The sequence below is a fragment of the Sorex fumeus genome, unplaced genomic scaffold (genome assembly GCF_029834395.1).
Source record: "Sorex fumeus unplaced genomic scaffold, SorFum_2.1 ptg000169l, whole genome shotgun sequence".
Lineage (NCBI taxonomy): Eukaryota > Metazoa > Chordata > Mammalia > Eulipotyphla > Soricidae > Sorex > Sorex fumeus.
Window position 1 is genome coordinate 539,142 of NW_026606226.1, and position 16,676 is coordinate 555,817.

Sequence of the window (16,676 nt, forward strand, 5' to 3'; positions counted from 1 at the left end):
GGGAAGTGAGCAGCAGGGTACCCCTAGTATAGACTTGACCTCAGGGAGCTAGGGCTCAGATTTCCTCCCCTGACCTCTCCACCTCACCCCTAACCCCCCAAAGTGGAAATAAGACAAAGCCCCAGGGCAGCCACAGCTTGGACTGACATAACCAGGCCTCAGATCAGCGGGCTGCATCACTTGTGTGTTCTGGGGCAGCTGGCAGGGTGGGGACCAGGCCCTTCCTCCAGGCCAGGAAAGAGAGGGAGATAATTGCTCCTTAGGTTTTCCTGCCACCAGCCGTCCTGGCCTTCTGGACATCTGCCTATTTCCAGCCTCATCCCCACCCCCACCCCAATCTGCAGTCCTGGACAGTTGGGGCCCGGAAGTGTGGCTGGTGGAAAGGAAGAGAAGATGCAAGGCTGGGATCACACTGAGCATGACGTGGGCATTTCCCAAGAGACTCAGCCACCAACTGAACACGCATCTCAGACCCTGCCTGGCCCCTGGCCTGGGGGCCCCCAAAGCTCACGCCCTCTTGTTAAATGCTGGGAAGGTCCTGCCAAGCCAGGCACCGGTGGCCAGACACCCCCTGCGGCCCCCCAAAAAAGCACATTGCATACTGTATAAATATAGGTTTTATTAATAATGGGTGAAATTCCACAAATACAACTGGCCTCTCTGAGTGAGGGGGAGACTCTGTGGCAGGGGGAAGGGAGGACGAGAGGGGTGGGCAGCAAGAAGGTGGGGGAAGGAGCCTTGGAGGAGGGACATGAGAAGAGAAAGGAGCCACCAGGACCACTGGACCAACTCTTGGTGGCCTGCCGGGTGTCCGGCTCTGTTCCTGGGCCCGTCGAGGCTGATTGGAAGGGGCGGGAGTGGGGAATTCTGCATGAGAGGCAGGTGGCTGAGAAAGGGCTGGGGGGGCAGGGGTTGAGTGGCATCTGGGGACACAAGGGCCGCGGGGTGGCAGTGGCCCAGGCCAACTCTGCCCAGGCGTGTGCTTGTGTCGGGTCCTGAACTCTGGGGACCCAGTGGCCCGGGCCGCCCCTGGCTTGGGAGGGAGGGAAGGGGGGGTGACACCTGCAGATCCCAGAGATCCTGGGCGGCGCCAGCCTTTGTCAAGTCATGGGGGAGCCCCAGGAGGAGGTTGGCACTGTCCCCCCCCCCTTGCACCGTGGCCTCCCCCACTGTGTCACCAAGGTCCCTCTGAGCTGGAGAGGACAGCGAGGATGTACAGGGCAGGGAGGGTGGGTGAGTGCTTTGTAGGATGGAGGGGGTAGGAGGAACAGTGAGGATGGGGAAAGGGGTGTGGCCTACTCCCACCCCCATCCCAGTAAAGTGCAGTCTCCTGTTAGGGTGGAGGTGGGAGAGAGGCAAGTTATTGCGGAGCTGCCCTGGTCCCACTCCCACACAGGATGGGGGAAGGGACAGGGGCACCCCATTGCCCAGGCCTCCCCAATCCCCGGGACTGGGGAGGGATGATCCCGACAGAAAACCCAGCTTCTGTCCAAACCAGTTAGGGTCTGGGGGCGGGGTGCAGAGGAGGGAGGCGGAACAGGAAGAGACTTCCAGAGCCCTTCCCTGCTCTATTCCAACTTCCAAATGAGACTTCCAGGGGACCCTACCAGGGCCAGCCCTGGAACCCCGACCTTGCAAACACCTGTGTGGTGGGAGCCCCGGAGGGGGCCACTTTGGTCAGTTGTTGGGGGAGGGGTGCCTGGAGAGCCAAGCAGACGGCGGGGAGGAAGGTGCTGAGGATGGGGTGCGGGCGGCCTCCTAATGGGGTTCGCATGCAGATGTGAGAGAGAAGAGAGAGGAAGCTACAAACTGCACAGGGGCCTGGCTTGGTGGGGAGGGCTGGCGCCCCAGCGCCAGGATTGAGGCTGGGTGGGCACCCAGTCCAGCTGGCAGCCTGTGGAGGAACCAGAGCAAGGTGGTGCCGGCCCCAGCTGCCGGGGTCCGAGTCTACCACATTAAAACAGTCCCAAAGGGCTGGAGCTGGGGGCTTTCCTGCTGGGAGGCTGCGGTGGGCCAGGGCGGGGGGGCAGGCTCTATCTCTCCGACTTGACCCGGTAACGAAGCACAAGGTAGGCCAGCAGCCGCAGGGCCAGAAAGAAGATGCCCAAGACCAGGAAGTCCATGTAGAGCTTGGCATCCTCCACGTCCAGCTCCCGGAGGATGCTCTGCGGGTTCTGGAAGGGGCAGTGCTCCTCCAGACACGTCAGGTTGCCGCGGTCCATGCCGTAGATGGTCAGAATCACCCCCTCGAAGCCATACCTGGTGGGCAGGGGCCGCAGGGAAAGAGGTGGAGGTTAGTGTCCCACTGTCCTGCCCCCCTCCCCCCCGCAGCCCAGGGCTGTGCCCCGCGTGCCACCGACCTGACATAGGAGAGGTAGGAGCTCCACTGCAGATATGTGGGGATGGTCTTGAAACTCACAAAGAACCCAGAGAACAAGAGGACGGGGATGGCGGTCACGGGGCCCACGAAGGTTGCCACCTGGACAGAAGGGAAGGGGACCGGCCGTGCCATCACAGAGCGGTTCGGGAGCCTGCCGACCTCTCCGACTCCATCTGCCAGTCCCTGTTTCCTCTTACCATCCCCCATCCCGTCTCGGGGGGCTCCCACCTGCCGGCGCTCCCACCTGGAGGGAGTTCGAGGCGGCTCCGATCAGCAGCCCCAGAGACTGGGCCACCAAGGCTGTGGCGGTGGCGAGGGTGGAGAAGAGCAGGAAGCGGCTGGTCTCGGAGGGCTGGCCCGTCATCCAGTACACAATGCTGCAGTACACGGCCGGGCACAGCACCTAGGGATGGGCACAGGGCTGGGCAGCAGGTGGCAAGTCAGGGGCTCGGGCCCAGTGCCTCCCCTCACGTTACTCTCCCCCCAGCTAGGCCTGCCGCCACACTTGCTCATGAGGGACCCCCTGTGCTCCCCCTTCTATTTTTTTTTTTTTTTTTGCTTTTTGGGTCATACCCGGCGATGCATAGGGGTTACTCTTGGCTCACGCACTCAGGAATTACTCCTGGCAGTGCTCAGGGGAATCATATGGGATGCTGGGAATCGAACCCGGGTTGGCCGCATGAAAGGCAAACACCCTACCCGCTGTGCTATCACTCCAGCCCTAACTCTCCCTTCTACTTGAACCTTACCAGTCCCCAGCTCTCCCTCTCGCTCTCACGGTCCTGCAGGGGCACTTACCCACTGCTGAGCTCCACAAGTCCATGCCATCCACCTGGCTTGTCCTGTCCCTTGTCCTACAAAGAACTCTCAGCGGAGCATGTTCCCACCCCCAACCCGCCCGGCCCCCAGCTGCCAACTCTGGGCTGAACCCATCACAGGAGGACTCTCTTTCCCTGAACTAGAGAGTTCACCCAAGTGGCGAGCGAGGCTCAGTCCAGCAGTGCTCTTCTCTCCAAGCCCCTGGACCACACAGGGTTCACCTAGGGAACAAGCCTTTCTACCCTGCCATGAGCGCTCCAGGCCTTTCAGTGACCTGAGCTGGGCACAGCCTGCTGCTGCGGTCACACTCAAAGCAGCTGACATTTCCTGGGATTTCCAAGTATGCGCTATGCATTTCTCACTGAATTCTCTCTCTTTTTTCCCCCCCTTTTTGGCTCACACCCAGCGATGCTCAGGGGTTACTCCTGGCTCTGCACTCAAGAATTACTCATGGCAGTGCTTGGGGGACCATATGGGATGCCGGGGATTGAACCTGGGTCAGCTGCATGCAAGGCAAAGGCCCTACCTGCTATGCTATCACTCAGGCCCTGAATTCTCTTTTTTACAAGGAGGGGGCCAGGGGGGCCGTGCAGTGCTGAGGGTCAAATCTGGGGCTCTGGCATGTGGAGCAGGTGCTGCAGCCCTTTGAGCTATCTTCCTGGCCTCTCAGTTAATTTTTTGGATTTTGGACCACACCCAGTGGTGCTCAGGGCTTACTCCTGGCTCTGTGCCTAAAGACCACTGCTGATAATGCTCAGGGGTGCCATATGGGGTGCTAGGGATTGAACCCAGGGCATCCGTGTACCAGGCAAACACTTTACCCATTGTATTATTTCTCCAGACCCCCTTACTTATTTCTTACAAGTGACAGATCCTGAGACCGATATTTTCATCATTCCATTTATGTTTTATTCTTCTTTTGTGGGGGAGGGCCATACCTCGCAGCACTCAGGGGCTACTCCCAGCTCAATGTTCCTGGGAGACTCTGGGGAGTCCTGTGGGCTGGACCCTGGTCACCTGCATGCAATACCTACTTGCCAGTTCCTTGAATTACCTCTCTGGCCCTTAAATTTTATTCATATGATTCCTTTTCAGGAGGCCACTCCAGGTGGTGCACCAGGGCCACGCGATGCCAGGGATCGCGCTCAGGGCCTCATACATGCCTGTTCTCTACGTCTTGAAGAGAGGGCATTTCAGACAGGGCATCTGACAAATGCCACATCCAAGACAGGGCATTTCATCTGCAGATAGGGGCACTGAGGCAGACAGAGATGGGGTGGCCTTCCAGTGGACTGCAGCTAGTAAGCCACTAGGAAGACTACCTAGCCACCTATGAGGCTGGTCATCACATCCCACTAGAATGTGAATTCCAGAGTCCTCAGGCTAGAGGGTATAGTGGATGAGTTGCTCTGCTTGCATGCTCCTCCCCCCACCCCCCTTTCCATCCTGGTACCACGTATGGTTACCTGAAGTACCGCCTGGGATCACTCCTGACCACAGAGCCAGGAACAGCCTGAGCACCACCAGGTGTGGTCCTTCTCCCAGTTCCCCCTAAAAGCCCTGCGGCTCCATCCCCACTTATTCAGTCATAACCGGGTGCTTGGTATTCGGCAGGACCTCAGTAGTTGGTCGTTGAGAAGGCAGGTGAGGTGGGCAGGTGCCAGGGGGGAGAGGAGCCGGGAGAGTGAGAGCCTCACCTGAAAGGGCACGTCGGCCATGGTCTTCGCCAGATAGTAGGCCTTGAGGCTGTACCAGTAATTGAGGTGCTCCCTCATGAAGACGGCCATCTCTAAGGGGACTGAGCATGCCACTCGTCAGGGGCAGCCGGTCCACCCACCGCCCTGGCCCTCTGCCCCGGCGCCCACCCACCCTGCCCGCAGCGGGCCCAGCAGCTCACAGGTGAGCACAGTGGGCATCAGGGCGGCGAACATGAGGAAGAGCATGGAGAAGAAGAGGCAGCCGGTGTTGTTGAAAACCTTGCTGGCGTCGTCACCGATGTGCAGGTAGAGCAGCCCGATGAGCACGCCGATGAGCACGTGGGACATGAAGCGCAAGTGGGTCAGGACCTGCGGGTCCAGACGGAGGCAGGAATGGGGGGTGGCACTGTGGGTCAGGGCCAACCTAAGGTGGGCAGGGCCAAGACAGAGTGGGCAGGGCAGGCCTGTGGGTGGGCGTGTCAAGGGGCGGGTCCAAACGAGTGGGCGGGGCCGAGACGTGTGGGCGGGCCACACTGGACAAGGTTTCCCGACAGAGACCCTGAGCGCACTGTGAACTCTATTCCCAATGTAGCTACCCGGGCCTTTCTTTTTTTTCTTTCTATTTTTTTTTTATCACATCTGGCGATGCTCAGGGGTTACTCCTGGCTCTGCACTCAGGCATCACTCCTGGTGGTGCTTGGGGGACCATATGGGATGCTGGGGTTGGCCATGTGCAAGGCAAACGTCCTACCTGCTGTACTATTGCTCTGGCTCCTACATGGCCTTTTATGAGTTTATGTGTGGAAACACACACACAGACCCACACAGACCCACACAGACACACACACACACACATACACACACACACACACACAAAGAGCCAGTCCTCACCCACTGCCTCTTGGCGGCCTGGCACTCACCGTGTCCCTGAGGATGCACAGGAAGGTCCTCTTGAAGAGGATGCAGAACTGAGTGAGGGTGCTGGTGGCGAAGCTGTGCCTCTCAATGGTGTCCACTTCCTGGGAGAGGAAAGTGGGTCAGGCCAACCGCCTCCCGCACATACTCACCCAAGAATGGGAAGCCCCAAGCTCTCCCCAGGTCAGAGTGGGGAAGGAGTACCGCAGGAGGAGTCTGGAGGCCTGGAAGCCAGACAGGAGGTACAGGATGAGGGCGAGTCAGGAGGGGAAGGGTCTGGGGGTGGGGGTCAGTCATGGTCCTCATGCAGGGAAAAATCCTGTACCCTAGGGGGTCACACCCTGATGCCTCCAGACTCCCAGAATATTCTAGAACTGTGAGCACATGGCGACAAGAGTAAGAACTGCCCCTTCCTTAAGGATGGGTCACAGACAAGTGGCCTCTGGGCTCACAAGTTTCCACAGTCATCATGAGAAGGGTTCTGTGGTCCTGAACTGTCCCCCAGGGACCCAACTAGGGAGGGACAGCTCACCAGGGCCCAGGAGGCAGTGAGCTGCACAGGCCACCACATCAGAGCCAGAGCTGGGGCACCAAGCAGAAGCTCGTGCCAACCAAGAGCTCAGGAGTGATGGCGCCACAGCAGTTCAGAGGACAAGGAAGGGCTTCACGCGGGGCTTTGGGGAACAGGAAACCACTCACAGGGCAGGGAGGTCTGGGTTTGATCCCAGCACTGCACTCCTGAGCACTGAGCTGGGAGTAGCCCCTGAGCACCGCCAGTTGTGGCCACCCCACAGAAACAGCAGAAGGTCTGTCCAAGTCCTGACTCCCAGGAATGCCCAGTGGTACCCTACTGTCCATGGTCCTGGGGTCCCTCCCCTGCCTGGCACTGCTCACCGGAGGGCCTGGGGGGCTGGGGCCAGGCACCGCGTTCTTCTCGGGGCTGCTCTTCTTCTCGGCCATGGTGCATAGCCCGTTCTGCACCGCCCGGAACAGCACAGGGTTCAGGTCTCCGTACTCGCCCGAGGCCACCTCGATGACTGGGGTCAGAGGGCAGCGCTCAGCGAGCCCGAGATCAGCAGGCCGTGCCCTGCCCTGAACAGCTGGTCCCCCCTCCAGCACCCCCCGCAGCCCCACTCACTGAAGTCAGCAGGGTTGTGGTAGGTGGGGCAGTGCAGGCCCAGCCCCTTCAGGTAGGGGATCAGGTTGGTGACCACGCCCTTGTAGATGCACTGTCCCTGGCTCAGGATGTAGAGCTGAGGCAGAGACACAGGCCGGGGACCACGTGACCGAGCACCCTGCCGGTCCCCTGCCCGGCACACCAACCTCCCCCACACACACCCACCTTGTCAAACATCTCAAAGAGCTTAGCGCTGGGCTGGTGGATGGTGCAGATGACCGTGCGGCCCCCGTGCGCCAGTGACTTCATGAGTGACACCACTTGGAAGCAGGAGGCACTGTCCAGACCACTGTCCAGAGAGGCCACCCGGGGCGGGGTGAGGAGGGGAGCCCGGAGAAGGGAGTGGGAAGGGCAGGGCAGCTGCCAGAAATGGGGCAGGGCTCACGGGAATAGGGCCACCCCAATATTCTGCACAACACAGCGTGATGCGGGCCTCCACTCAGCCCAACAAGCATGCATTGAGCACTTGCTGGATACAGGCACAGGGCTTTCCAAGGGGGTAACGGCAGAGCCTGGTCTGGAGAAGTGCTGAGATCACCCGAGGTTCTGTGCACTGAGCTGGAGAGAGTTGGGGGTGAGAGAAGGGGAGGAGAACGATCTGCGGGGCCAGGGAGGCAGTGAGAGAGGCTTCGGGAGGGAGTGTGGAGAAAAAAGCATGAAGCCAGGTGAAGGCCACGGAGTGGCTGGGTGGGGAAGGGCATTCCGAGCAGGCCAGCAGGTGCAATGCTTGGAGGTACTGAATACCTGGCTGACCTGGGAGTCATCAGCAGTTCCATGTTATTAGGACATAAAATATATGACAGCCTGTGGCAAGATGGGGGCTGGGGCTGCAGGCTCTATAAGTCCCTGGCTTTATTTTTTTTTCTTTTCGGGTCACACCTGGCGATGCACAGGGGTTACTCCTGGCTCTGCACTCAGGAGTTTCTCCTGGCGGTGCTCAGGAGACCATATGGGATGCTGGGAATTGAAGCCGGGTCGGCCGCGTGCAAGGCAAATGCCCTACCTGCTGTGCTATCGCTCCAGCCCCCCTGGCTTTATTCTGAAGGCAAACAGAGCCTTGTTTTTTTTGGGGGGAGGGGGGCGGGAACTACACCTAACTGTACTTAGGGCTCACTCCTGGCTCTGTGCTCAAAGATGACTCCTGGTGAACTCAAGGGACCAGATGGGGTGCCAGGGATCGAACCTGGGTCAAGTGTGTGCAAGGCCAGCGCCTTCCCTGCCGTACTATGCCTCTGGCACCCACTGCATGTCTTTTAAGCGGGGGACTGCCTATCACCAGACAGGTCTTCCAGAAAGTTCCCCGGACTGGGCCCCGGAGGCAGCGACCACCTCCAGCAGCAGGGTAGAGGCAGGCCCTGGGCACAGAGAGGAGAGGGGCACTACCTGGTGGGCTCGTCGAAGAACATGACCGGAGGGTTGTTGACCAGCTCCAGGGCGATAGCCAGACGCTTCCTCTGCCCACTGGAGAGCAAGGCTGTCCTCGTGTGTGAGCAGGCCATCAGGCCCAGCGCCGTCAGGATCTCGGTCACCTGGGCCGTGCCCCACCGCATCAGGCCAGCAACGTCATGCCAGCAACGGAGCCTCCCCTCCTGGGCCCTGGCACCCTCTTTGGGAAGTGTCAGCCCCGAACCACCCCACGGGAGCCCCCTGACCCTCAAAGGGGCAGGCGCGCCTCCCACCCCCACCCTGCGCCGCTCACCAGCTCCTTCTTCACCTCCTGCTTCTCGCTCAATTTCAGGTTAGCAGAGACCTGGGACCCAGAGGACGTGATTCAGAGGCGAGCCAGAGGGGGCCACAGCCTTGAGGCCCCCCCGGGACCCCTAGAGAGGAGAACAGGCTGGCAGGGGCGCCTCACCATCATAGCCTCCAGCACCGTGAGGTGTGGCAGCAGCATGTCATCCTGCATGATGTAGCAGGACATCTTCCGGAAGGTCCGCAGGTCCCGCGGCCGCCCGTTGACCAGGACTTGCCCCTTCATCCCAGACTCCCTGCGGGAATACGGCTTTTGGGGACGGTGCTCCAGGCCATTCCAGAACCATCTGGGCTCTCCCAGGACCCTCTTTCCCAGGCCCCGACGACTCCCACACGCCCTCCGCCATCTGCTCCTCACCTGTATCCTGCCAAGATGTTCATGAATGTGGACTTGCCCGCCCCCGACGGGCCCATGATGCCGATCAGCTCGCGGCGGCAGAACTTCCCCGACAGGCACTTGAGCAGCGTCTTGTAGCCTATGGCGGGGAAGGCACTTTGCAGCTGGTGCTGGTGAGCGAGACCCCAGGGCCCTCTGTGCGGCTGCCTGGGGGGCCTGCCCCAGGCAGTTAGGCTGGCAGGGCAGCCCTCAGAGCCCCCCTCATCCTGCTTCCCCCAGAAACCACCACTAAACACTGGAGGGGCCAGCCACCTTCGAAAGATCATGGGGAAAGGCTGGAGCAATACCACAGCGGGTAGGGCATTTGCCTTGCACACGGCCGACCCGGGTTCGATTCCCAGCATCCCATATGGTCCCCTGAGCATCGCCAGGGGTAATTCCTGAGTGCAGAGCCAAGAGCAGGAGTAACCCCTGTGCATCGCTGGGTGTGACCCAAAAAGCCAAAAATAAAAAAGAAAGGTCATGGGGAAACCCACACCTCCCATGGACAGGCACAGAGGGGATTGCAGAGAGAAGATCCTGACACACAGTGCTCCCTGGGCCCCCTCCAGGAAGCTTCCCCCGGGAGCCATCCAGTGCTGGCTGCAGTCCTCTGTGTTCCCACGGCGTCTATCTGCCAGCATGTTTGTGCCCGACTGTGCCTGGCCCTCAGCCCACTCCCCCCCTCTCTGTCAGGGAGCCCCATCCTCGAGCATGCCCTACATCTTACTCTGGCACCCAGCAGACACTCTGGCCTGTCTGAGATGCTCAGAGAGGGTTTGTGCCAAGGCTCGGGGCTGGCTGTTGCCGCCTTTGGAAAAAGCTCTGCAGCCCCTCACATGGCCCAGGAAGAGCTCAGCTTCCTGTCACTTGCTGGGGGTCAGCCTTGGCATACAGTGCCCTGATTTGGAGGCAGGCAGATCTAGATTTAAATTCTGGCTCCGTCCTTACCAGCTGTGTGACCCTGAGCAAGTTGCTTAACCTCTCTGAGCCCCAGGTTCCATGTCAGTGAAATGAGGATGACTGGACCCCCTCATGGGATGGCTACAAAGAGTCAGTGAGATGCTATACGTAAGCATGTGACACAGCGCTTGGAACAGAGTGAAGGATGAGACATGACATTTTGACGTTCTTAATTCCATTTGATAAATGGTACTGATCTCTTCCACAACTCTGAGCTCTGTACGGATACCGGACCCCCCAAATGAGGAAGACACAGTTTCTGCATTCACAAAGGGCATAGACTCGGGGAAAGAGGTGGACAGGAGGACCTGGAAGGACTGGGGTGGGGTTCAAGGGTCAAGTACATGCCTGCATGCATGAGGCCTGGGTTTGGTCCCAGAAACCACACCAAAAAATCAAGGGAGGCAAAGGTCAGCTTTGGAGAGCCTCAATGGAAGCCGTGGGGTGGGGGGCAGAGGGCAGAGACCCAAGGAGGTGCCTGGGCTGAGGTAGGGTGGGAAGAAGGGGGGGGGTGGGCAGGGCCTTGGCTGACCAGCATGCAGACCTACTGGGGCTGGAGGGGAGGGGACAGAGCACAGCCCCCCTGGACACATCCCGCCAGAACACAGACTTGTCCCTTACCCTGCAGAGGCCTTTTTGGACCCAATTCCTGGACACTGCTGTGTGCAGAGTTACCTCTGCGGCTGCTGGGGTGACAGGGATGAGGCAACTGAAGCTCAGGGTCATGCAGTGACTCACGCAAGGTCGCCCACAGCTCTTAACTGGGAGAGGGACCTCTCTGCCTCAGTTCTTGGGTAGGTCCTGCACTGGAAGTGATCTCTCTCTCTCTCTCTCTCTCTCTCTCTCTGGCAAGGCAAGACACTGGCTGCGTTGCACCTTCCCGCCCTGCATCCCAGCCAGCACTAGATTCAACTCGGACACCCAGACAAAGATCATCTTACACTTGTCTTCTGCAAGTGGCCTTACAGAGAGCATCGACCGCCTCCCAACAAGCCTGGAATTCTTCCTCACTCCTCAGGCCACCCCCGGCTATGCGTTCCAAGCTAGCATCCCTGTTTTTTGGGGAGCGGGGTGGGAATTGGAGACCCAGAAAGGCCAGCAGCCTGCCTCAGATCAGCAGCTGACAAGTGGCCAGGAAGCCCTGGGCTGTCTGGCACGGCAGGGGCCGGCTCGGCGTGCAGGGGATCAGGGCAAGTGGCGCTCCAGTCCTGTCTGCCCGCTATGTCCCTGCCTCTCTCAGGGCCTCAGGGTGCTTGTCCATAAACCTCGACTAGTCATAGCCCTTCTCAAGGACTCAATAGGGTTCTTGTGACAATGGAGTGAGCTAATGAACAATAATTACCAGGAAAGTGTTTTGTAAAAAGTCAAATATATGTGCAACCATAATGAGGGGCAGGGCTGACCTCTCCCTCCAGGCCCCATGTGTCTCCTCTCTGCCTCTCAGGCTGCTAAGGAGAGAGGGGCCTAAGAGAGAAACCAGAGGGGACAGAGGTCGGAGAAAGGGACAAGGGGCTCGGAGAGAGAGTACAATGGGTAAGGTGCTTGTCTTGCACGTGGCCAACCTGTGTTTGATTCCTGGTACCCCCATATGATCCCCCGAGCATGCCAGGAGTAAGCCCTGCACATGCCTGAGTGTGCTCCCGTGACCCCCTCCCGAACCCTCCATCAAGAAAGAAATCGACAAATAATAAAAGGGACAAGGACATGGGGGCTGGAGCAATAGCACAGCGGGTAGGGCATTTGCCTTGCACGCAGCTGACCCAGGTTTGATTCCCATAGGGTCCCCTGAGCACCGCCAGGGGTGAGTCCTCAGTGCAGAACCAGCAGTAACCCCTGTGCATCGCTGGGTATGACCCAAAAAGCAAAAAAAAAAAAAAAAGAGGGGACAAGGACAGAAGAGACAGCAAGAAAGCAAGAAGGGCCAGTAGAGCAGAATGGGGCAAGCCAGGGCAACAGGGCTTGGGGGGCAAAGGCTGGGAGGCACAGCAGGGCCAGTCTGCAACTGGTGAGCTGGTTGGTCCACCCAGAAAGCTGGTCCAGGGGGCTGGAGCAATAGCACAGCGGGTAGGGCGTTTGCCTTGCACGCGGCCGACCCAGGTTCAATTCCCAGCATCCCACATGGTCCCCTGAGCACTGCCAGGGGTAATTCCTGAGTGCAGAACCAGGAGTAACCCCTGTGCATCGCCAGGTGTGACCCCAAAAAGCAAAAAAAAAAAAAAACAAAACCCAGAAAGCTGGTCCACTGAGGCTAATTTCCTCTTATCTGCACTTCCTAAACCCGGGCGATGGAGGGCTAAGGAAGTCATCAGTCCCTCCTCATTCTGCTCAGAACTGGACAGAGAGAAACTTCCTAGAACTCAGGCCCTGAGCGGAAGCCAGCGCTCCCTGGGGCTGTTGGAGGCGGAAGGGGGGATGGGGGGAGGAGGAGGGAGAGCACAACTCAGACTCTGGGCACCCCATGCCCCAGTCCCACAACACTCCTAGGGATCCCAGAGGAGGTAAGGGTTCAGGGGAGCCCAGAGCCCCGTCTTCCCCACCTGCGCTGACCAGAATGCCAGCTCCAATCCCCCCTCCCCGAAAACCAACCAACATGAGCCAATGGGCTTCTGGGACCAGCTCTGCCACTTGCAAGTTTTGTGACTTGGACCCCATTACTCAGCTTCTCTGAGCCTCAGTTTCCTTGTTAGTAACCTGGGCTGTCATCTCCCCAACCGTCCCCTCCCTCTCTCTGAGAACCTGGGCAAGAATGCAGTCTGGTGACGGGCCAGAACATGCAACCGAGCTCGCTTTCTCGGGATCGCTAAACACTGGGCAGGCCTGTACCCTTGGCTCCCTCCCACTCTCCAGCCCTTGGCCAGCAGGGATTCGAGTGGGGCTGCCCAGAAGGAGAAGCAGCGGTGGCCAAGGGTCCTGGGTGTCCAGAGGTGAAGGCCAGCGCTGCACTGGTATGCTCACGGAGGTGAGGGCTCTGCAGCCCAGGTGTTGGCCCAGGACCACCGTAAGAGGGAAGTGGGGAGGGGCCCGCGGTGCCCCCCGTGGCTCCTACCCCGTTTGCGCCACCAGGGCCCCTCCCGGACAGAGTAGGACAGCTCCACAAACTCGATGTCCACGGCAGAGCGCTTGGGCAGGTGTGAGAAGCGCTGCGCTTCGGTGATGTGGTTCTCCACCTTCTTCAGGTGCGTGGTCAGCAGGGGGGGCTCCGCCCCGTCCTCCAGCGCCACGGCCATGGCCACAGGCCCGGGTCCTAGGCCACAGCCCACAGCCTCCAGCGCCTTCTCCGCCATCGCCCTGGCTGCAGCGGGGGAAGGGGGCGCTGCTCAGTTTCCCGTTGCCCCCCCCCTTCCCCTGGCTCCCGCAAGCTGCCCGCGCCCCCATACCCCGCCTCCTGCTCAAGCCAGATGGGCGCACCCCAATCGCCACCGCTGGAGCGGCAGCCCCCACGCACCCTTTCCCCCACCCCCAGCGAAGCCCATGCTCAGATCTGACCTCTCAGCCGGACCCCCCCTCCCCCGCGCTGCCCGCCTTCCCGGGGCGCCTCTAATCTCCTTACCCCGGGGCTGCACGGTGGGGGGCGGGGAGGCGGGTCGGGGCAGCCTGCGGGAGTCTGCGGGCCAGCAGGGCAGGGCAGCTGGGTGATCGCAGGGGGCCGGAGGGAGATGGGAGGAAGGGGCGCGGGCGCTCCCGCTGCGCCCCCCGCTCCTGCGCGCGCCCCGGGCCCTCCCCAAAGACAGGCGCCCGTTCCGGACTCCAAGCCTCACTGTCCACCAAGCACCCCCCTCCCCCCCCCCCCCCCCCCCCCCCCCGTCCCGACCCAGCGGGCTCCCCGCCGCGTGCCAGCGCCCGCCACCCAGTCACCTTGATGCGCCCGGGCCGGGATGCTCGGCGCGGCACGGCGGGGCTGGAGACGCGGGCACGGCCGGGACGGAGACGCGGGCACAGCCGGGGTGGGGACGCGGGCACGGCCGGGGTGGAGACGCGGGCACGGCCGGGGTGGAGATGCCTGGCACGGCCGGGATGGAGACGCGACGCAGTTACGGCCGGGATGGAGACGCGGATACGGCCGGGATGGAGACGCGGGCACGGCCGGGATGGAGACGCGGGCACGGCCGGGATGGAGATGCGGGCCCGGCCGGGATGTTGACGCGGGCACGGCCGGGACGGACACGCAGGGCCTCCCTACCTGCTCCGGCTGCCGCAGCGCTCCCGGCTCCCGGACCCGGCGGCCTGGGCCGGGGCGGGGCCGGGGCGGGGCGCACGGCAGAGACGAGCCCCCGCCTCAGGTCAGCGAAGATGACAAGGCTGGGGAGGGGCGACCGGGGCGCGCCCCGACTCCGCTTGGCTACGCACACGCGGTTCCCCGAGCCCCGCGCCCGCCGCCGCGTCCACCCGAGCCCGCCCGCCGCCGGGCGACTGCGCGCTCCGAGCTGCTGCCGGCCCGGCCCGGGGCTCTTAAAGGGCCCGTGACGCCCCGCAGCCCGTGGGGGGACGAGGATGCAGAGGAGGGAGGAGGGGCGCTCTGCGGAGGCTCCGGCAGGTGCAGCTGTGAGCTCCAGGACGGGCTTCCAGGGCGAGAGGATGGGAGAGCCGGCGCTATTCTGGGGAGGGGTCCGCGGATTGCAGACTAGACAAAGAGGGTGTCTGTCGGTGGGGCTGCGGGAGGGCGGGGTGCAGGTTCCCTCACTCTCAGGACTGTAAAGCCATCAGATCTCCCACACCGAAAATTGGGTTCTTGAGCTCAAATTTCACAGGGGGGAGCGGGAATCCTGGAGTTGGGGGAAAAGACTTTGAAAGCAACTTTTGGGGATACCTCTCCATCCAGCACACACAGGCACTTTCACTGTCAAAGGGTGGGGACACTAGTCCAGAAGGGTCAGGGCAGCTGCTCTGGGGGAGCTTGTAGGCAGCCCAGAGGTCCAACGGTGCCCGCCTGCAGGGGCAGATTCTGGCTTATCGGACAGCCACATGCCCAGGACCTGGAGCATGTGGCACTTGTGTGTGCCAGGGCACCACCAGACTCAGACACCGCCCCTGGCCTCTCCACGCATGTGCATTGGTGCCTTCACCCCACACACTGCAAACATGCCCCCCCGTAAACTCTGGGGCACACTCCAGCTGTTTCTCAGGCACTTCCTCTCAGCCCCTGGTCCCCCCTTCCATCTTCTAGAGGGTCAAACCACCCATCACGTGACCCGAGCTTTCCCGTTCCCACCTGTCAGGGGACAGGTCCGGCAGGGGAGGCTTCCCCATACTGTGGCATATCTATCCCCCCCAGACAGAACCCGCCCCTCCATTCAGGAAGCACCCCCACCCCATGTGCCCCCTAGGGCTCACCCTTCTCCAGATCCTGAGGAGCAGAGGTTCTCAAACCCCAGCTGTCAGAACCATCTGGAAGTTTTGTTAAAGCAGAGCTCGCTAAGTGTTTCTCCCAGTGCCAGGCTGCACCTGGGGCAGGGGCCCAGGGTTGGCATCTCTGACAAAACCCAGCCCAGTGAGTGATGCTCTGGAAACCCACTGCTGCCTAGACCTGGTCATTCCCAGAACAAACTCTCTTATTTCCTTTTTAAAAAGTTCCTCCCCCCTCCACTTCCCTTCGTTGTTGTTGTTGCCATGATTGGGGGTGGGGCCTGCACCCACATGTGCTCACGAGGAGTTGCACACCCAGCCACAGTGCTCCCACACTCAGTGCTCACAGAGGAGCTTCAACGGCAGAGCTGACATGGAGATCTGTTCATTGAGGTTCACAGGCTATGGCTGGGGTGCTCACCTGGGAGTGCTCCGGGGCAAACACATGCTCCCCAGAGCTCCACTTCGTGGCTGGGGTGCTTGCCCATTTTCAGTTGAGGTGCTCATATCCTTTTTAGTTAGTGCTTATATGCACCTGGCTGCCATGTGGCTAGAAATTATGATACTGGAGATCACAGATGACATAGTGGCCAGGACTGCCCTTGGCGCATGCAGGATACCAGGGATTTGAACCCTTGACCATATGCTTGAAAGCAGGTGCTCTAAGTCACTAAACTATTCCTCCCAGCCCAAACCCCCTATTTCTTCCCATGTACTCTTTCTCATTGCCCAGGAAGACCCTCCCCCATTTCCTCCCCCCCAAAAAAACTCTCCATTCCCTGAAATTGGCTTCTACTTTCTCTAGGACCCTTCCCAATTTCCACCCAGCAACACTCCTATACACACCTGCCACTAAGATAGTGCCCGTCCAGGGCAGGTTTTCTAGCCCCAGAAAGGTAAGGGTTGGTGATGATTAGCTTAAGAGGAGCAAGGCAGGAGGAGGGGGCGAATTCCCATCTCAGCTTAATGCCAGGAGCTAATCTTCCACACAGGCTGCTCTAAGCAGGAACCTGCAGGAACAACAACTGGGAAGGAGTTTTTGGAACCAATGGGGAAAGGAAGGCAGCAGAGTGCTCTGGGAGGTGGAAATGAACTGAACCATTGGCTTTGGAACTAATGGGGTCCCAAAGCTACCACCCCAGGCTCCTGGTCCACTGTGATAATCTCCCTTCCCTGGAGAGAATTTCAATTTGGCAGCGGAAGGTCCCTCTGCTGGCCACTAGGGGGGAATGCAGCTCAATAGTAGAAAGTGGT

General features: G+C 60.5%; 1 protein-coding gene across 1 annotated transcript; it reads right to left on the bottom strand.

Moving 5' to 3' along the window:
- Positions 1-1,289: 1,289 nt before the first annotated feature.
- ABCG4 (ATP binding cassette subfamily G member 4) lies at positions 1,290-14,494 on the bottom strand. Its single transcript, XM_056107492.1, has 15 exons — positions 13,935-14,494; positions 13,126-13,371; positions 9,099-9,216; positions 8,844-8,976; positions 8,688-8,738; positions 8,372-8,517; positions 7,154-7,277; positions 6,950-7,064; positions 6,706-6,848; positions 5,817-5,915; positions 5,097-5,265; positions 4,897-4,997; positions 2,625-2,783; positions 2,361-2,479; positions 1,290-2,259 (listed from the first exon to the last, which is right to left on the bottom strand). The coding sequence occupies exons 2-15, from the start codon at positions 13,361-13,363 to the stop codon at positions 2,034-2,036; spliced, it is 1,941 nt and encodes a 646-aa protein (XP_055963467.1). The 5' UTR covers positions 13,364-13,371; positions 13,935-14,494; the 3' UTR covers positions 1,290-2,033.
- Positions 14,495-16,676: the final 2,182 nt, after the last annotated feature.